Genomic DNA, 21,013 nt, shown 5'->3' on the forward strand with positions numbered 1-21,013 from the left:
GGAAAACATCTTGCCAAGTGAAAGGAGCCAATCACAGAAGCCCGCATGTGTGACCCCACTCGTGCAATGTCCAGCAGCAGCACATCTACAGACAGAAAGTGGGTTGCTGCTGCCAGGGCTGGGCGGCGTCTGGGGGAGGACGAGTGCAGCGCCTCCGTGCTGAGTGTCCTACACACCGCTGACCTTGCCCGCTGCCAAGAGACATGCTGCAGGGCATACACATGTCCTCTCACGAGGCCGCAAACACAGACCAAACTTCTCCAGTTCCGTGATTTTCTGAGGATCACCCGACCCGCTCTAGTACTCAAATACACATATGCACGTATTCTATTTATTTTTCAAAGATATATTTGTTTTGGAGACACAGAGAGAGACAGCAAGTAGTGGGACGGGGAGAGGGAGGGAGAAAAACACAAGCAGACACCGAACACAGAGCCTGACGTGGTGCTTGACTCCAAGACTGTGAGACCACGACTTGAGCCGCAATCACCAGCCGACAACAACGGACACCCTGGTGCCCCCGTGTGTATTTTGAACAAGGGCTGGCTGAAGGCCCAGAACCTGCCCGGGCTCTAGGGCCGCTGCTGAGCTGCATGCTGTCGGCGCCCACCCTGCGGTCACCCTGGCAGCTCTCCTGATGCAGGGCACCGAGGCGAGCACCCAGAGAAGGGCTGCCTCGAGGCCTGTCCTCCACGGGCGGACACGAGAGCCCACATGGTGGCCAGCAACCTCCTACCCTCGCTGCCAAAGCCGGGGCACTGGGAATTCACAACTTTCCCGATTTAAGGCAACGAGAAGGAGCACCTGGCGTGCGCTCCCACCGTAACGCACCCGTTCCGGGAGGGGGCGGCACCCGCCCCTCAAAACACAGCAGCATTTCTCAGCAAGGATTATGGGCGCAGGACTACGGCCAGCAGACAGGACCCGTGAGCATCTGGCGAGGCCCCTTCTCTCCGGGCCCGGGGCCACGAACCCGGAGCCCAGGGGGCGGATGGCCTACCTTGGTGGCTGTGGGGAACGGGGCTTCGGCTTCTCCTTCTCCTTCTCGCGCTCCTTCTCGCGGTCACGGTCTCTGTGCTGCCGGTCCTTCTCGTCCCGCTTGGCTCGCTCTCTCTCCCACTCCTCCTTCCTCCGCTGCCGCTCCTTGTCCCGCTCCCGCTCGCGCTCCCGCTCGCGCTCCCGCTGCCGGCGCTCCCGCTCTCGGTCCCGCTCCCGCTCCCGCTCGCGCTCCCGCTGCCGGTTCTCCCGCTCCCGCTCGCGCTCCCGGTCCTAAAGCCAAACACACGTACTGGGTGGTGCCTGGCACCAAGGCCACGGGGATCGATCTCAAGTGATCACTCTGTTCCCGAGTTTCTCCTTAAAACACAGCATTACGCGGGGAGCCAGATTCCAGCTTGGGCCCCAAGCTGGCGGTTCAACACTACCTGTCTCCCGCCTCAGCCCTTCCAGCGAGGGCTGGACAGGACCCAGCAAGGCCTCCGGTGGTCTCGGCCCAAAGCATTCTGCTCAGGGGAGTCTGGTACAGAGGGGGTGCCCCAAAGTGCTGGCCCTTGCTCTCCTATGCACAACCCTTCAACGCCCTTCTGAACCAGAAGTCTGCACCCATCCGTCCACTTGCGCTAATAGTCAAAGTTAAAACGGTAATGCCCGAATCACAGCGGGAAGATGGCTTTCAGGCTCCAGGAGGCTGTGGGAGGAAATGAAGCTCGTGTCTGCCCTTCCCCTGGCCCGACTCACGGACACGTAAGGGGGAGGCGGCGGCAAGGGACTCTAACAGGACTTACCGACCTTCCAGGCTGCCCAGCCTGGCGTGCACACTGCACCCCGGCAGCCTGGCCCCACGGACACGCTACCAGGGAGAGCAGCACAGGATGGTCGATCACGGTCCCACCATCCGTGGGCTCCCAGGAAGTCACCACCCTTTGTCCTCAAAACTCCATCACAAAGACCACCCTACTGCTCCCGCCCGACCTCTTCTAAGCAGCAGCTTTCTCCTCACTCTGAAAACATCAGGGACTCAAAGACTGAAACATCATCCATCGAAAAATACCAACACAGAACGGTCCTCCAGGAGACCACCACGGCACAGCTGGGGAGAGGCCCAGGTTACGCCAACGGAGGACAGCATGCTTCCAAACGGTACTGTTAAGAAGCCTGAAGGAGGAATCTGTTCGGGAGCGCGGAACACACTCCCGTGCCGGCTTACGTTAACAGGAATAACCCTCACCACAAACCTAATTTTTAAAATTTTAAAATTTCACATCACAGTAGGAACACAAACTAAAGGAAGTCTGTCCACAGGTCACCACCAATTTAATCTCTGGATCTGAACTGCTTCTCCACAGAGAGTTAATCTGGGCTTGACACTGGTCCACCGGGCCAACACGCACGACTAGGCCGGTCCGCAGCCCCACACAGCGCAGAGGGCCCGCCGAGGAGCCGCGCGGCCCACTCACCCGGTAGCTGTGGTACGGCTCCGTCTCCGTGTACTGCACGCGGAAGTTCTCGTAGTGCCCGCCGCGCCAGAAGCGCTCGATGTCGTAGTCGTAATACGGGTCCGCGTAAGGCTCGAGTCTGAAAGCAGAGCCCAGAAAACATAAACCTCACCACTTGGGAATATGAACACCAGAACATGACATACAAGGTCAGCGAACTGAATCCGACACCATGTTAAGAGACCAGACCGTGACTCGGCATTTGTTCCAGGAGTGCAAGGCTGAGCGAACACGAGGAAATTCCTGCCTACACCGCACATCGCGACAGACCAGAGAGAAAAACCACAGGACCGCACCGACGGCTGGTGGCGGAGTCTGGGACGGGAGTGCCCACCCCCAGTGGCAGTCCTGGAAGGAAGCGGCAGTGGCGCTTCCCTGACGTGGCTGCACACATGTGTCCCCTGTGGACTGAAGCAACCTCTTACTCAATGGGAACAGACGGGCACTTCTCTAAGGCCAGGCCACAGCCTTCATGAGCAGCCACCGGCGGGACAGGGGCCCGGCCGCTGCAACCAGGAGGCAGCAGACCCGGCAAGAAGGAGAAGGAACCACACCCGGGAACTGAGACACAGTAAAGCCAACGCAAGCAGCCAGAGGAGCCCAGTGAGGCAGGCCGAGACCAGAGCATCACCGCCGGGGAGACCGAGCAGAGCCGTCCGCGTTGACGACAGTCAGCGAGACGGAGGGGACTGCGGGACAAAGCACGGTAACCGGAAATGAGCAGAAAGTGTTTCAGGAAAACGTCACAACTCTCGAGAGCACATAAAGAAATGGAAGAATGTTCCATGCTCACGGATTGGAAGAGCCAACACAGTTAAAATATGTACACATACGGAGAGCCCGGGTCTCCCAGTCGCTGAAGCATCTGCCTTTGGCTCAGGCCATGATCCTGAGGTCCAGGCATGCATCGGGCTCCCTGCTCAGCGGGGAGCCTGCTTCTCCCTCGCCCAGCAGCCCGCTTGTGCTCTCTCTCAAATAAATAAAATCTTAAAAATAAACAAATACAATATCTACACAGTCCATGCAATCCGTACCAAAACCCCACCAGCATCTTGCACTGCTGGTTGGAACGTGAGCGGAGGCAGCCGCTCCGGGATACAGCGTGGAGGGGCCTCACGACACTGACACGAGAGCTTCCCAATGACCCGGCACCTGCACTACCCGCTGTTCACCCAGAGGATACAGAGATACAGATTCCAGGGGACACGAGCACCCTAATGTTTACAACAGCTTTATCGACAACAGCCGGACTATGGGAAGAGCCCAGGTGTCCATCGGCAGACGAACAGATACAGAGGATGTGGGGTATACACACAAAGGAATATTACTCAGCCGTTGCAAAACAAAATCTTGCCATTTGCGATGAGGACGGAACTAGAGGCTGTTACGCTAAGTGAAATTAGTCCGAGAAAGACCATTACCATACGATCTCACTCATGTGGATGACTTCACTTGTACGTGGGATTTCAGAAACAGAACAGAGGATCACAGGGAAGGGAGGGCAAAATCATGTCAGACGACACTGGAGAGGGACACAAACCCTGAGAGACTCTTAACAGGGAACAAGCTGAGGAAGACGGAGGGTGTTCTGGGGAGGCTGGGGCGGGCGGGGAACGGGCTGAGGACGGCATCTGTCAGGATGAACGCTGCGTGTTGTACGGAAGGGACGAATCACTGATTTCTCCTCCAGAAACCAATACTGCACTGTATGTTAACTATCTAAAATTAAAACAAAAGCACACAGAAAACACCGGAAAGACACAAAAACACGTGTGAATAAATGAGACGATGTTCTCTGTGTTTGGCAGGACGACTAGACACTGCCAAGAAGTCGGCTACCTGTCGGTTAATTCCCAGACGCAGGGCCCTCGCGGTGCACACAGCAGCGAGCCGCTGCGTGAGCCAGATGAGCTGGCCCCGGGTGCGCTGCAAGACACAGGCTTGGGGAGATTAGCCAAGAAACACGTGCCCTCCGGGACACCACGTTAGGAGGCCTTTCTGGGGAGGAAAGGAATGGCCCACGGGAATGTGACGGGAAGCCCAGAGACAGACCCCAGCAGGGAGGATAAAAGAGCCTCCCACAGGGACGAGGCAGACTTGTCATCGATGGGAAAGGGACCGCTGCTAACCACTAGGAGGGTGAGGAGACCACCACCTTACTACCCAGACCCAGAGGACCTGCTCTGGGGGTGCCTGGGACCCCAATGGAGGAACGAGAAAATGTAAACCCACCAACAGATGGGCATTCAGCCAGGGATTTCTGGGCTCCAGACCAACTCTCCCCTTGAGTAAAGGTGGCGGGGGAAACCGAGGCACCTGCAACCCAGAGACCTGCCACTCGGGGTAAGCCTCAAGGCCCCCGCCTGATGGCCTCCAGCGAGTAGGCTGCTTTCTGGGAGGCCTCTCCCCCGGCTCCCCGGGACCCAACAGACGCCCCCAAGGCTGCCTCTTTCGTTCCAGGCAGCCAGACGTCTTCCGAAGCGCCTAAGCCGCACACGACCCAGGTCAGTTTGAAGACGAGAGTCGGGCCTGGTGAGGCCGGGACGCAGGCCCCGTGGCGACAGCCCCGTCGCAGCCCGCGGAGGCCCTAGCAAGCACATCCCCGAGCGGGCGTGAGGGTGCGCGTGCTCTCTAAAAAGGGCTGTTCTGGCTGATTCGTGTTTAGAAAGCGGGGTCAGCAGCGTGTGCACGGCCCCTGTCCTGCGGGACTGCTTGGCGCCGGAGGGGCAGGCCGTCAGGGCCCCGGTCCGCAGGTGACAGTGGCTTGGAGGACACATCCCAGGAAGGGCACCAGCCCAGGCCCCTGACTGCCGAGCGTTTCTGCGGCCTCCAGCTCCTGCAAGGACCCCCGGGCCCGTGTGCCAGCCCCTGCCTCCTGCGGCCCGGCGCCGCGCCCCTGCTTCCCGCCGGCCCGGCTGCCAGGCAGAGACGCTCCTCTGGCCTCCTTTGCTCCTTTCTGAAACAGCCTCCATGCCCGCCTGACCCCCCGACGCAGAGATGGAGAGAGGGGGCTCCCCGACGGAGGGGACAGGCTTTCCCGTCGGCTCTGCGAGGTCCCGCGGGCTGGCCGGCGTCGGCACCCAGCACCGCAGCGGTGGGAAGAAACTTGTCCCGTCACCACCCAGGGTCTGTCTAGGAAAGCGCTATTTTTACCAAACGACCCTGCTAGACACATTCATTCCGATACCAACATGAAGAAAACACCCATTTCCCGCCCTTGCCACCGCCTCAGAGCTTCCTCCTGGCGTGCACCCCCGCGGGGCCAGAGCCGCCCGCACGGAGGCCACCGGCACCCTTGCGTGACCGCGACTCCGCTCTCCATGCACAGCAAGTGGTGAGCTAGGCAGCCCAGGCCCCGAGAATGGGTGTCCGCGGCCTGGGAGCTTGGGGGAGGGCAGCAGAATCAGCCGCGAGGCTTGGCAGCAGCCAGCGACACACCCCCGGGGCCCGGGCGCTCTGATGCGGGCGTTTCTAACAACCCCCGCCCCCGTGTGCTGCTGGTCCCGTGGCCACCCCCAAGCTCAGCCCTCAGCCCTGTCCCCACCTTCCCTGCCCGGCACGCGTAGGGACCTTGGTCATGGGGCTGTCCGGCTGCTGGCTGAGGAGCACCTCAGCCGTGGGCGCCTGGGAAAGGAGAGCCGGTCATGCTGGGCTTTTTGAGTTCTCCACGGATGCCCTTGAACTGCCGTGAAGTCACTTGCCCGGTGTCCCCGCCGCCCCGCGTGCTCGCTGTCAAGTGCCTTCCGTTCTGCCAGCTGCTCTGCGAGAGCCCGGTCCCCGGCACGTGCCATGGGGGCTGGGGAGGCTGGGGTGGAGAAGGGCCCTCTGTGTCCTCGCCCTGCCCACTGCCCGCACCACTCCTGCAGCCCGGCCTCCTCGCCCACTCCAGAGACGGCAGTGGCTGGCCAGTGTCCCCTCCTCAGTGACCGGAGTCCTAGTGCCTCCTCCAGCCTCTCCCCTCCCTCCCTCAGGGGGTGGGGACGCTGCTTCCAGTCTTCCTGGACAGGAGGTCTTTCCTTTAAATGCTCTCCATTAAAATAGCTGGTGGGGGGCGTCTCCTCTGCTTAGTGAACCCCAGCTGACACAGCAGAGGTGGCTTCCCACCTGACCCACGCCGGGACCCTGTTCCCAGAGGTCCTCACTGACAAGGTCTGGTCGGGGCCCAGCACAAGCGTGTCACAGAAGCCCCTAGTTCATGCTAAGGCACTGATGTCCAAGTAGCCAACACCAGTGAGCACTGGGCCTGAAGGCCCCTCTTCAGAGGCTGTAGAGGCTGAAGGCCCTGCAGCGGGGACTGTCCCCAGCCCAGGGCGGGGCCAAGCATGGCTACAGAACCAGACCTACCACCACTGCTCCCCAGCAGGCATGGGGTGAGGCCCCCCGCTGCAGCCAGGGCTGGGAAACAGGGTCGGGGTGAACCCGACTGAGGTTCTAGAGCTCTTCTTTCAATGCCCAGATGACCAACCGAGGGAGCACCCTCTGCTCCGTGCTCGTCCCGTGCCCTGTACACACGCACGAGCTCCCAGGGCTCTCCCCTCCCCCCACTTCCCGCAGGACAAGATCCTCACCTGCCTTCGACACAAGGAGAACGTGAGGGCTCAGGACAGGACGGGGGCCGCGCGCTCTGGCAGACTGCTCCCGACTCCCATGTTCCTGTCTGGGACCGAGGTGCCTCCATACCCAGAATTAGGAACACAGAGGTCTGAACTCCATCTTTCAGTCTCTACCCACTGACCTCTGGGCTGTCCTCTGCCATGACAGGCAGGACGGAAGAGCTTCCTCCCCTTCCTTTCTGCACATGGGACAGGAGGGCCCTGAGACAGCCTGGTGGGTGCAGGGCAGGGCGGCCGGGTCCCGAAGCACGAGCACGGTAGGAGCCCCTCCCCTCTGCACCGCCTCCACCACCGCCGGCCCAGCCAGACCCCGGTGACTGGCCCTTCCCGGCAGCACCCGGGAACGCACATCGCTACAAGCCTGACGGGAGGCTGAAGCCAGACGCCACACCGTGCCTGGGAGTGGGGCTCACCCTGCGGCTGCTGCTTAGGAGAAACCTGCCTGATCCTGCCCCTCCGAGTGGGGCACAGCACAGCCGGCCTTCCCCCGGGAACCGGAGCGCGGGCGGATGAGCGCTTTACCTAACGCTACACGATTCCTAAAATTCTGACTCGGGGCTTTGAGCCATATGCGCCTTGGGAACGAGTCTCTGAGAGCCCAGCAGTGGAACGCTGGGGAGGAGAAAAGGAATAGGGTCACACCTGCCCAGTTCCTGGACTCTGGTGCCAATCTCATGGGTGCCGGGAGGAAGGCGGGCAGAGGCAGACCCATGGGGCTCCAAGAACGGGTGCAGAAGTTCTCCGAGCTCAGAGCGCGCAGGGAGCCGAGCCCTCCCCAGGCACACAGCCCTGCCAGGGCTGACACACTTCCTTCCCAGAGCAAAAAACCAAGGAAAGTTGATACAAAGAGTCCAACAGGACCGTGGGGACGCCATTCTCTGTCCAGGACAGGGGACACGCATGGGCCCCGATGCCAGAGGGAACCGATGTGCTGCTGCTCTCCAGAGCCCGGGCTCACACAGCTGGCAGCAGCGCATACTCTATCGAAAGGAAAGGAACGCGCAGAACTGGTCCTTACACTGTGTCTCGTACATCTCTGGTGATGCGGTAATTCCAATCTCGGAACACTTCATTCTCCTTGTCGAACTCCCGCTCGTCTTCGCCAATGGTCACCGTAAACCTTTTCTCTTCAAAATCAGGCTCCTGTTCTTTTCGAATGGTTGCTTTTTTTAAAACCTACCATTGTAAGAAGGAAGACGTTAATGCCGGTACTGTCAGGAAAAGCAAAGGGCAGCCTGTCCTCATGTGACTCACGGAGCCAGCATGGCAGAAGTGGCCCGCGAGAGCGTGCCGATGGGGGAGACGCGCCCCTGCTCCGGGTCGGGAGCGCGCCGTCTCTGCACCCGGCAGCCGGGACGGGCCGCTCGGCAGTGCCTTGGAGCTCGCTCACGTTCCAGAAAGCGGTGAGAGAGCTGGCATCTCCTGGAAACAGTCCTCACACTGGGCTGGGAACCCGCCTGTCACTCGGGGAGGAGGCCCACGTGTGGAGGGGAAGGGGAGGCCGCTTGTGACAGAAAAGCCCCATGAAGCGGTTCCAGTCTCAGGGGAAGGCAGGACGGGGGGTTGTGTGCCGAGCGAGGGAGGAGAAGGCTTTAGTCTGCCGCCTCACTGGAGAGAAGTGGGGACTCAGCACGCAGGCCTGGTGCCGACAGACCGCAGGCTGACAGACCGCAGGGGCCAGGGCACGGCCCGGAGCCAGAGAGCAGGGAAGAAGGGGAGGGTGTGCGTGAGCACCTGGCCTCCTCAGGAGAGGACGGCTCCTCCGCGGGCAGGGCCCCCCGTGCTCAGTCTCGGGGAGTGGCTCTGGGCAGCCGGGGGCTGCGGCACCAGCCGGGGTGGGGCCCACTACTGCCCAAGCCACAGGAAGGCAGCGGGCCTGTGCTGTGACCTCACGCACCCTGGAGAGACTGACAGACATCGGTTGCCATTCACAGCTCTACAGAGAAATCCCAGAAATATACCCCTCGCTTCAGAGCCTTTACTGGGTTTTCAATCCTTGTCTCCAAATCAGAGAAATGTTACTCTGGCTCAAGGGACCACTGCTAGCATTTTCTTCTTGGGCTGTCAGGTTACCTCCTTCGCGTGCCGGAGTCCTCGTTCCCAGGCACTCTCTGTGGGGGGCTCTGGAGGGGGTGGAGGCAAAATTTCATCAACTACTGGCCCACCCTATTAAAAAATGAGAAGAGAAAAGTTGAGAAAGCAAGCAAGACTTTAAAATTCATACAGAAATGGGAGCAAAAAGCCCAGCGAGAGCATCACCTGCTCCCCAGGCCTCAGTCTGGCCCGACCCAAATCTACGATGACCTCCACATGGAGACACGGAAGCCTCTGGAAGGCGACTCAGTGACTGTGTGACGTCACAGAAGTGCCTTTCACACAAGCCGCTAACGTGCTGCAAGCTGAAGATTCAGAGAGCTTAGCTGTCCCCCCTGTTAGCAGTTAAGAGAAAGAGGGTTCACGCACCCATGGGTTGGCGGGCATCAGCGGGTGAGGTCCAAGAGGCGGGGCACCGTTAGGCGGGAAAGGCTCGGCTTTGGTGATTAAGGAGTAGTTGCCTTTGTCGTTGACGCCGGGATGTATGAACCTACAGTTCATTCCCCACGTGCAGTTCCCTATGGAGACAAAAGCCACGTCAGGAAGGGGAGAAGAGAACCAGGGCGCACAGGCCAGCCTCCCGCCCGCTGTGTGTGCAGCGGCAGCCCGGGGCCCATGCCAGGGGCAGCAGCTCTTGGAGGGCCCGGCGGGGGGACCTGCGGGTGCTCCAGGGCTCCCGCCGCACCTCGCGCCAGCTCATTGGCTGTGTGTACCCGAGCACGGACAGGCCCCGGGCCCACTCCTCCCAGTGGAGAGAGCCACCGCCAGGCTTGCCCAGCCCCCACCTCCACCCAAGCACGAGTTCCGCACAGGCCGCCTGGAAGGTCTATGGCCACGGCCCAGGCCGAGGAGCTTCCGAGAGCAGGACTTCCTAAGGGCCCCCGCAAGGGGCTGGGCTCGTGTGGTCGAGGAACCTGGACCCCGCTCCTAAGTCACTCTGGGAAGAGTTCCTCTCCCCCTGAGAACAGCGATGTCCTAGAGCGCCCCAGACGATCCCAGGCTGCCCCTGCTCTGTGAGGCGGTCTCCCACACAGGGGACGCAGCACCCCCAGAAGGGCTCCGAGGTGCGTGTGCAAGATCCTCATCCTGACCCCAACACTCCGTCACCGCGGGAGTCCTGCCCGGCTGCTCGGGGCGTCTCTGCCAGCTCCGGGCACCTGCACTTCTCCCACCACAAGTCTCACAAACCCTCCCAGCGTATCCCTGTGCTTAAAGATGCGTGAGACACGAGACGCGGAGGGCGGTAACTCCCCGGCGGGTCGCACTTCACACTAAATATTTTACAAAGTCGCCTTTTACACCAAGATTATTCAAGGAATCCACTGGACTTCTCAGAGCAGAAGGCAAGAAGCCCAAGTTTTAATTTAATCAGTAAGGGAATCACTTTCAAAAAATTTCACGTGGTGGGGAGGACTCCCGCTCAGGCTGTGGAGCGCACGGCCTTGATCGCAGGGTCAGGAGTTTGAGCCCCATGGTGGGTGTAGAGATTTCTTCAAAAAATAAATAAATAAAACACATGAATAAAAATACAACTTAATTTTTAAAACATGTAATGTTAATAATAAGCACAAATATGGCATAAATATCTGAATAGCTTTTAAAACATTTTCAAGGGGTTCACACATAGTTAAATTTTAAACCATCTTTTAATATATATTCCCTTCTAAATGTAATAGTCCACTTGAATGTTTCTACCAACAAAACATATTTTCCCTTGTATAATAGAAGTTAAAGAGAAATAATCATTTGGTATTTAGGAAAAGGCTAAATTTACCTTTTAGGCATCATGAATATTTAAACTTGGATTAAAACCAACCTAATAACATACTGAGCTGAATTAAAAACAAAATAAAGTATGCTTAAAATTAATTCTCTGGAAATGCAAAAATGACTTTTAAAATTCTTTAGAGCACTGGAGAAATCACACTTAAGTCAGAGGTTAGGAAACATTATACGACGAGGAGTTCAGGTCCCAGAGTCGCAGAGAGCTTTACTGAAACCAGACCCTGGAGGCAGTCCCGCATGTACAGAAGGGATTCCAAACGCTGCCAAGCCCTTCCCTGTCTGTCACAGAGCTCGCCCGGTGCCCTCCCTGCTGGGCAGGTACAAGACCAACGGAGGCTTTCTGCAGAAAGTCTGCAAGTGCAGGAAAGTATTAATAGCCTGAGCCCCGAGTTTCCCTAACTTTTTTAAGCTCACATACGTACCTGGGTAGTAGATAAATGGGTATTTGGTAATCTCTGTTCTTTCTTGTACATAAAATATTTTATTGAAAAGACTTTACTTATTTATTTTAAAGACTGAGAGAGAGAGGGGAGTGTGCAGGGGAGGAGCAGAGGGGGAGGGAAAGACGCCCAAGCAGACCCCATGCTGAGTGTGGAGCCTGGTGTGGGGCTCGATCTCACGACCCTGAGATCATGATGTGAGCTGACACCAAGAGCTGGATGCTATCCAGGTGCCCCGTATGTAAAATATTTTCAAAATGAAAAGAAAACATCACCCAATGAGCCTACAGACAAAAAAGCTCTTTTCTTGGTCCGCCAGGCAGGGGAGAAGAGAGGAAGGGAAACATCAGTCAGGAGCGCCAGAGGCAAGAGCAGCAGCCTGTGCCCCCTGAGACGTTGTGGGGTGACAGGAGCTTGGCCTCGTGGACCGTGTGCGCCTGGGTGTGCAAAGATCCTGGCTGGACGCGTGTTGACTCCTACCCAGCAAACACAAGAAGGCGGTGCTCTGGGCAGAAGGTCTTCAAATACCGACCACCCCACCAGCACAGACGCCCTGCACACGCAGGCGAGGGAGCGTGAGAGCTCCCGGCAGACTTCTGTTTTTTTTTTATTATTTTATTTAAATTTTTTAAGATTTTATTTATTTTATTTGTTTGACAGAGAGAGAACCAGTGAGCACAAGCAGAGGGAATGGCAGAGGGAGAGGGAGAAGCAGGCTCCCCGCCGAGCAGAGAGCCCGATGCGGGGCTCGATCCTAGGACCCTGAGATCATGACCTGAGCCAAAGGCAGAGGCTTCACTATCTGAGCCCCCCAGGTGCCCCTACTTTTTTTTAATGATTTTATTTTTAAGTCATCGCTACACCTGATGCAGGACTTCAACTCAAAACCCCGAGATGAAGATTCGCACACTCTGTCGACGGAGCCAACCATCCACTAGCCTTTTAAAAAGTGCATTTTTAACTGTGTAGAAAAAAGCCTGGAAAGAAACACCCCAAACTGTTAAATGGTAAAAAGACTTTTATCTTTTACTATCCTGTCAGTTATGTATTACTTTCATAATTTAAAAAAGCATTTTCTTTAGGGAAAAAATATTCTCTAATTAGATAATGGAGGAAAAACCTTGCTCTAAAACTGCATGTTCTTCTACTTCCAAAGGAAGCTTCACAAATCCAGAATTTATGTGGACTGTGCCTCTGGCCAGGGGAAGAAACAGGTTCCTCACAATGTGAGGACGCCGGGCAGGGACCTGGGCACAAGTCAGCAGGGAACAAGGAGACGATGGAAGCGTGGTCACAGCGGCAGGACAGGCGACAAGATTCTTCACGGTGGCATATACATGGCTTTGAAGGCACTGATTGTGTTTCTTAACTGAATGGCAGGCATCTTAGTAACTACTGTTTTCTATCATCGTGTATGCCACTGCGGACAGTGTTATTTTAAATATACGAAATATTTATAGGTAAGAAATAAAAGTAACATAAAAATACATCCAAATACTCTAAAAGGGATTCAGCAAAGTCTCCACGCTTCCAGGGCCTCCTGCCAGAGACAGTGAGCCATCTGCTGGGGGGGGCGGGTCAGTCAGTCAGTCGGTGAGCCCACCCGGTTTCCCCTGCTTATACCACACGCCACGCTGACCCTGCTTCTCTTCACTAAATCACAGATCTATGAAAAAGGAACTGCGTGCACGATACCCACACACCCGTGACCCATGAGACAGCACCACCTTTGCAGAAAACCTATAGGTTCTTCTGCAGCAATCAGAGGAACTGCCCCCAGAGACGACGGGACACCAAAGCCACGTCTGTGTGTGGCAGTAGCCCAGAGCTCAAAACCACACACCCGACAGAGCAAGGACCCAGCCGGCTTCTCCTGCAGTGAGGAACGTCAGGAGAAGAAAGCCACACGTGCGCGCGCTGGGTCCAAGCACACGAGGAGCGTTAACGCGTCTCGCTGTCGCTCGGCCTGGCGGTCAGCACGGCGCGGCTTGCATCGTTTACGGGCCTCGCTGCGACGCGAGGGAGTCTGCTACGGTTATCTCTGAAAGAGACGCGGCGGGCCCACTCCGGGGAGTCTGAGTATCTCAGAGCAGAAAACAGCGGGACTATAAAAGTCAAGAAGTTTAAAGTGCTTCATGGTTTTAAGAAATTACCACTGCAAGGAAGGCAGAATATGAAAAACCTGATCATCCCATATTAAGGACCAACCTAGAATCTACAAACGTGTGTCGTAGCGGGCATCACGTCCGCGGACCATCACGGGCGAGCTCCTGAGAGAGAACAGACAGAAGCACATTCCTTTCCCATTTCACAGACAACCGGTCCCCTCTCGTGGTACTGAAGCTAAAACCGTAACTTCTCTAAGGAAACCCTGCACTGTGCCGGGGGCAAGAGTCCCAACAGTGCGTGGGCGGCTTCTCTGTAAATGAAGTAGACTTGAAGCCAGAAGTTCTTGAAGGTCTAAGTCTTAGGAGCCCAAAGAGTCACAGATGGGCCCTACCTACTGGTATTTACTGCAGACAGGAAGACTGCAAAAGTTCAAAGACACAGTACATGCCACTGTAACTTATGCTAACGATACAGTAACATAAATACTCATGAGAACTTCTACAAATACTGAGTGACACAAGCAGCCTTCCCTCCCTTTCTGCAAACCTCTCCGGCTGACAGGGACACGGGACAGCAGCGCTCCCGTCGCCTCCTGCTTTCAGTTCGCCGGGACAGCTGGTTTGGCTGGAGCAGGCGAAGGGAAGCCGGCCTCACGCCGAGGCGCAGCGGGGCTGCCGTGAGTGGCCGCGCGGGGCCTGGAACCCTCGCGCTGAACGTTTCCGACTGTTGCGCTGATGCCTGCTGGTCCACCTTGCGCTGTGAGCGGGCCTTCTGCGCGGGTGTGACTCTGTGACGCCACGCACTGGTCACTCGGAAAAGTCATGAAGCACCGCAGGTGGACAGTCAGGCCCTCCAAAATCCTGACTTTCACGTAAGAGCCCGAAGCTCCTGCTTAGCAACAGATACTGGCAGCTGCTCTCCCGCAGGTGGCAGGCTCACTTTGTTTCAGAGGACACTGTGTTCTGTGTCACCGCAGCGGTCCCCGCTCACAGCGCAAGCCTCGCGGCCTCCCTGGAGATGCGGCCGTGCCTCCTTGGGTGGAAGAGGGCTCCGGGGACGGCCCCATCTCGTCATGCGGAATGTGGGACAGACCAGCACTGCGGGGTCTTCCTGGGGCCAAGGACATGTTCTACAACTGGACTGTGGTGACGGCCACACAACTTGGTAAATTTAATAAAAGTTATTAAATTTATTAATTAGTTATTAAATTTAAAGTATGCTTAAAACATGAGTTTTAGGGCATGGATATTATACCTCAATTTTTTTTTAGAAAACCTGCACTCAAATATAAAATTTAATTAGAACTCTTACTGTGCTCTTAGAGCCACCATTACACGAAACCACTGTCCCTGAACCCCGAGTGTGTGGCGGTCAGCCCCAGTACCAGCTCCCGACCACAGAAGTAGTTTTGACGTCAGGGTCCCTTCAAAGAATTTTAAGAGCCCCTAGGGGTCTGCAGACCACATCTGAAGATCTGCTTTAGCATGAAAGAGAGTGCAGGGATTCAAAGAAGGGAATGAGCATTTCTCTGAGGCAAAGAGACTCTTCGAATGGCCAATGGGCTCATGACGAGGCACTCCGCAGCACTAACCACTATGGAAACATAAATCAAAACCACCACGAGATGCCATTTCTCTTCAGGATGCTTACTACCAAACAGTCAGGTCACACTAAGTGTCGGTTTGGAGGCCCCGGGTCCCTGCGTACCATGGACGGGGATCCCATGCGCTGTTGCTCCCGCGGACAGGAGTACAGCGGCTCCTTGAGGAATTACAGAGGACAACCGCATGATCTGGGAGCTCCGGTGCTGGGCACACAGCTCCAAAATTCCGAAGCAGCGTCCTGAAGACACATGCACACCTATGTTCACAGCAGCAGAAAGACAGACACAACCCGTGTCCACCGCTGGGTGAACAGATTCACAAACCACGGTGTATGCACGGAGGACCACTAACCCAGGAAAGGAAGAGCACCCAGGGGGCGCAGGCTTTGATCGTCTGCCTTCGGCTCAGCTCATGATCTCAGGGTCCTGGGATCTAGCCCCGCCTCGGGCTCCCTGCTCGGTGGGAAGCCTGCTTCTCCCTCTCCCACGCCTCCTGCTTGTGTTCCCCCTCTCACTGTGTCTGTCAAATAAATAAATAAAATCTTAAAAAAGAAAAAAGAACTCTGACACCTGCTAAAACACAAATGAACCCCGAGGACAGCAGGATGAGTGAAATAAGGCAGTCACAGAAAAACAGGAATTGTGTCGTTCCGCTCACACCGGGCACCTAAAGCAGACAATTCAGATAGGAGAACGGTGGCGGCCAGGGCCTGCGGGAGGGAGGAATAGGAGTGATTGTTAATGGCTACAGAGTTTCAGTTTGACAAGAGGGAAAGAGTTCTAGAGACGGACAGGGTGATGGCAACAAAGGGAACACGCCATGAACGTCCGCTCCGAAACAGTTAAGATGGCAAACCTCGCCTCAGGCATATTTTACCAAATTCTGTGTGTGTGTGTGAGAGAGAGAGAGAGAGAGAGGAGGGCTGGAGGGACCGGGGGAACAGGAAGGAGCAGGGACAAGGTGTGGCCCACAGAACAGGCGGGCACTATTACCGGCTGGCTCAGAAACCCGAAGTAGGCCACAATTTAAAGAAAATGTCATTTAGGCCTTTACAGCACTTTATATATCTTGATGGTTCAACATCAATACACCAGAGGTAGAAACACACCGCAAACGAAACACGGTGCTTAAGAACGTTTCCATTTAGGGGCGCCTGCGTGGTTCAGCTGGTTAACCATCTGCCTTTGGTTCAGGTCATGATCTCAGGGTCCTGGGATCGAGCCGCGCATCGGGCTCCCTGCTCAGCGGGGAGCTGGCTTCCCCCTCTCCCTCTGCCTCTGCCAGCTGCTCCCCTTGCTGGTGCTCTCTGTCAAATGAGTAAAATCTTTTAAAAAATGTTTCCATTTTTATTTCTAAGTACATTTCATTGTCCACAGTCCCAAATACCAATGTATCCATTTGGACAATTAATGATTAATCTGCAGAAACCTTTTTTTTTTTTTTTTTTAATTTATTTGTCAGAGAGAGAAAGAGGGGGAGAGAGCGAGCACAGGCAGACAGAATGGCAGGCAGAGGCAGAGGGAGAAGCAGGCTCCCTGCCGAGCAAGGAGCCCGATGTGGGACTCCATCCCAGGACGCTGGGATCATGACCTGAGCCGAAGGCAGCGGCTTAACCAACTGAGCCACCCAGGCGTCCCTGCAGAAACCTTTTAATAGGAATGTAACTAACAAATTTTCTTAGAATTTTCAAATTAAGATAGATTTTACAGACCACAAAATACCTCCATCTACAGAGCGTAATTTAGTGAGTTTCAGTACGGACGCAGGAGGTGCGCAGCCATCGCCCTACAAGGTAAGCCTGGTACCCCTGGCCATCACCCCCACTGCCCGTCACCGCCCCCCCCCCCCCACTTCCACGCCCTCTCTCCTCCCAGGCTCTGCAGCTCAGACAATGACTAACCCGGTTCCTGCCTCGACAGATCATTCTGGGCGGTTCGCACAGACAAAAACGCACAAACGAGGCACTTTATTGTCTGGCTTCTCTAAGTGGCAGAGCGTCCTCGGGGTTTGCCTGTGCGGTGGGGCCCGCTCTTCCTGCGTTTTGGGCTGGCGCGGCATCCCGCTGCACGGACAGACCGCACTGTGTGGGACCACGTGTGAGCTGGCGGACACCTGGGTTGTTTGCACCTGCTGGCTATTTTGAACACTGCTTTTACGAACAGTTACATACAAATTTTTGTGTGGATGTATGTTTTCCTTTCTCATGGGTAGAGACCCAGAAGCAAAAGTGACTGCGTCACCGGAGAGCTCCACCCTCTCCTGTTCTCGGGGCCGCCGCCTGTCCTCTGGCATCGGCACTGTTCTGCGCTCCTGCCAGTGTGAAGGTTTCAGGTCTCCGCATCTCGTCCAACACAACAAATTCTGTATTATTTTTAAAGTGACTTCTCTTGCTAAAATGGAACTTACACGAACTCATCTCAATTTAATACCAAGCTAAAAACTGAAGGTAAGCAAAAACATGTCACCCCCAAAACTCGCATAACTAAGAAAAGAAGCAAGAGATATATTCTAGAACCCCCAAAGCATCAACCATTTCTTTTCGTACTGTATCACACTACTCTGTAGAACGAACAAGTGTGGGCAGAAAAGGTAAATAGATACTTAGAAGCAAAGTCTGAGACAAGTTACTGATCCTGCGCGATCGAGCTGCAGAGAAGGCCAGCTGCCGCTAGCCTCAGAGTTTCCCTGCAGAAGCCCTGCCCACTGGCCTTTGTCTCTGAAACCCAAGCTGGGCATTTCACTGGACTCTGGAGGGACCTCCCTCCCGCTGCGAAGTGGCCCTGGGGACCACAGGGTCCACGGAGACGGTGCCCAGTCCCTGCCCACGAGGCAAGTCCTGAGGACGCCGACTGCAGGCCCAGCAGCGTCACGTGCTGCTGCTCGACTCTGGACGTCAGCGGAGTGCTGCGACCCTGCGCACGGCAACCTCTGTGGCACGGACGGGTGGCGCTGCCTCCTGCCGGCGGAGCCCCCGGCTGGTCCTGACGGGCCGGCCCGGATGCTGAGCCACAGTCTGACCACACCACACGTACACCTATGCCAGCACGTACGTACTGGTCTCCTTCTCTGTAATCTAGAAATTTCAAAGGTGCATTGACATCATTTATGTCCACATAATTATGGAAAAGAAGTCCTCTGCGTAAGTTAAATTTTCTGAAGTGTTAACATTTCAAATACCAAAACTTTTTTAAAAGCAGGCTCCATGTCGAGCATGGAGCCCAAGGTGCACTTCGAACTCATGACTCTGAGATTGAGACCTGAGCCGAGATCAAGAGTCAGGCACTTAACTGACTGAACCACCCAAGCACCCCTCAAATACCAAAATTTTAAAGAACTGTCAAGAACTGACTTCCTGCGACATACCACACACTTTGCATTCTCAGCGTGCCCTCACTGCCCTCGGCGTCACTGGCAGCCACCCTCCCAAGGGCAGAACGCACGTGGCCACACAGCGGAGCTCACCACGCACACGTCCACCTCCAAGGAGTCTCCTCTCTGCAGAAAGCGCAGCCCGCGTGTGCACGGCACAGGCCCGGAGCGCGCGCCCCACGGAGGGAGCTGACCAGGGTCATGAGCGCATTGGCTCCCTGGTCCCTGTGCCCCCTCTGCACCACGTCATCCTGGGTGTCGTGGGAGACGGCCCTCCAGGGGCCGCTCAAGGGCAGAGTCTGCCCTCTTGGGAAGGTGAGACTCCACCGTCCCCTGCTGTCCCCCCTCCCCGTGCCATCCACAAGGCTCCCGCGAGCCTCCAGTGCCTCTAAGAACAGCGGTCCACGACCGCTCTCTGCCCCTCAGAGCCTCCCCCTTCCTTCTGGCTTCACATCAGAATGCTGGATCCAGGAGAAAGAAGTCTGGCCTCCGGAACAGAGAGTGAGTACCGTAGACTTTGTACCTGTCCCCTGGCCTCTGAAGGGCATGGAATGTGACACTGGTGCAAGAGGAGTGGACAATGCTGCCACAACATCTGGAAAAGAAGTACAGGAAGCCCTTGTGAAATCGCTGGGCCGCGAGCGAGGGCGCCCAGGGCCAGAGTGAGGCGGGACCAACACAAGCATCTTCCTACCTGTGCACGGACAGCGCGGAACTACAAGGACCGCGCCCCAACTACTGCCGCTCGGCACGGCGACCCTCGCGAACCGGGGTTCGCACTGCCATTCCCGGGTCTGCCCCGCTCCGCGCCTCTGCCGCCTGTCCCAGCCACCTGGCTTGCGCCATACACCCTCCCGGAGCGAGCGGGCCCTGCTGCACTCTGCTGCACTCGGAGCCGCTCCATTCCGAAGGAAGGGTGTACTTCCGCTTTGATACATTTAGCAAAAAAGTGGCAACTTTCCTCACAGTTGTGGGAAAATGTGTGCACTGGCGCCTGGGACGTCTGGCCTTAGGGAAAGGGAATGATACTGTCGCCATGAGAGCGACGGTTCTCTAGAAACAGGTGGGCCTGGAACCACAAGTGTGAAAATGGCGAGTCTGGGCCCCTCCAAGTCTGTCAAGTGAGGCAAAGACCCATGAAGGACTGATGCCAACACTGCCACCAATGGTCACAGTCTGGCCCCAAGAACAGCCTCGCACAGCTTCAGAGCTGAACCATCACCAGAGTCCCGGGAAAAGCCAAGGCCACACCTGGCCCCTTGGACAATTACCTTTCATGAAGAATCTGCAGGTGGGGCGCGGCCTCACCTTCCTGTCGCTGGGGTCCTTTACTTCGCCCTCCTCCAGATCATCGTCCTGAAAGAGAGACAACAGGACTTAAGAGGGAATCACCTTAACGGGAGAAAGGAGGTGGGAGGGGCATCGGCCAACAGGCGCGGCTTCCCAACCAGAACGGACATTTTCTCAACTGTGTTCGGCCGCTCAGCAATTCCCGCGCATCTTCCCAACCCAGATTCCTCAGCCGGCGCGATGGGGCTGTGTCAAGCTCGCCTCCGAGACCGAGGCACAAAGAGGAACACCAAGTAAAAACACCCCGGGACACAGGCAAGGCAGGGGTGAAGCAGGGTTTCACCACGGCTCCCTTCATTAGCAATGCTGGGCAGAAAACGGTCACACTTCAGATTTTTAATACTCCCCCAATGTTTCAATAGAATTTATAGAGCAAAATATTTATGCTCTTTTTAAAAGATTTGTTTTCATTTATTTTAGAGAGAAAGAGAGTGAGAGAGAATGCACCGAGAGAGCGCGAGCCGTAAGCAGACTCCCCAGCGAGTGTGGAGCCCCAAGTGAGATCACGGACGGAGCTGAAATCAAGAGGCACACACTTAACCAGCCGAGCCAGCCAGGTGCCCCGGAATATTTTATGTTCTTAAAACTAAACACTCTCGGAGCGCCTGGGTGGCTCCACTGGTTATGTGTCTGCGTTTGGCTTGGGTCATGATCTCAAGGTCCTGGCTTGGCTGAATTCCACGTTAGGCTCTCAGCTCAGTGGGGAGTCCGTTTCTCCCTCTCACTCAAATAAATAAAATCTTAAACAAACAAACAAACAAACAAACAAATAAAAAACCAAACCAAAACAAAAAGAAACTAAACACTCTAGGGCGCCTGGGGGGCTCCATCAGTGAAGCATCTGCCTTTGGCTCAGGTCATGATCCCACGGTTCTGGGATCAAGTTCTGAGTCAGGCTCCCTGCTCGGTGGGGAGTCTGCTTCTGCCTCTCCCTCTCCCTGCCACTCCCCCTGCTTGTGCTCTCTTTCTCTCTCTATCACTCAGATAAATAAAACCTTAAAAAAGAAAAAAAAAAAAAAAAGAACAAAATGTTCTGGTATATTTCAAAGCGGCTCCTTTAAAATAAATAAATAAATAAATAAACACCCACGTCCTCTAATTTAAAAGCCTAGAGCTGGGGAAGAGGGAGGTCAGTGAGACCCAGGCCCCTCTCT

At 55.9% G+C, this 21,013-nt stretch overlaps 1 protein-coding gene across 4 annotated transcripts in view; it reads right to left on the bottom strand.

Annotated features, from left to right (window-relative positions):
- ZC3H18 (zinc finger CCCH-type containing 18) overlaps positions 1–21,013 on the bottom strand; it is a 60,035-nt gene that overhangs the window by 21,290 nt on the left and 17,732 nt on the right. For 3 of the 4 annotated variants that reach the window (XM_059151315.1, XM_059151318.1, XM_059151317.1), the window contains exons 3-9: positions 19,781–19,865; positions 19,033–19,104; positions 9,572–9,720; positions 9,182–9,274; positions 8,127–8,284; positions 2,457–2,574; positions 1,001–1,269 (exon numbers count right to left, since the gene is read on the bottom strand). In XM_059151315.1, coding sequence (XP_059007298.1) covers positions 1,001–1,269; positions 2,457–2,574; positions 8,127–8,284; positions 9,182–9,274; positions 9,572–9,720; positions 19,033–19,104; positions 19,781–19,865 — 944 coding nt within the window. The remainder of the gene's footprint in view (positions 1–1,000; positions 1,270–2,456; positions 2,575–8,126; positions 8,285–9,181; positions 9,275–9,571; positions 9,721–19,032; positions 19,105–19,780; positions 19,866–21,013) is intronic. The other variant, XM_059151319.1, reaches the window with a different exon arrangement.

This window comes from Mustela lutreola, chromosome 16, assembly GCF_030435805.1.
Source record: "Mustela lutreola isolate mMusLut2 chromosome 16, mMusLut2.pri, whole genome shotgun sequence".
Taxonomy (NCBI): domain Eukaryota; kingdom Metazoa; phylum Chordata; class Mammalia; order Carnivora; family Mustelidae; genus Mustela; species Mustela lutreola.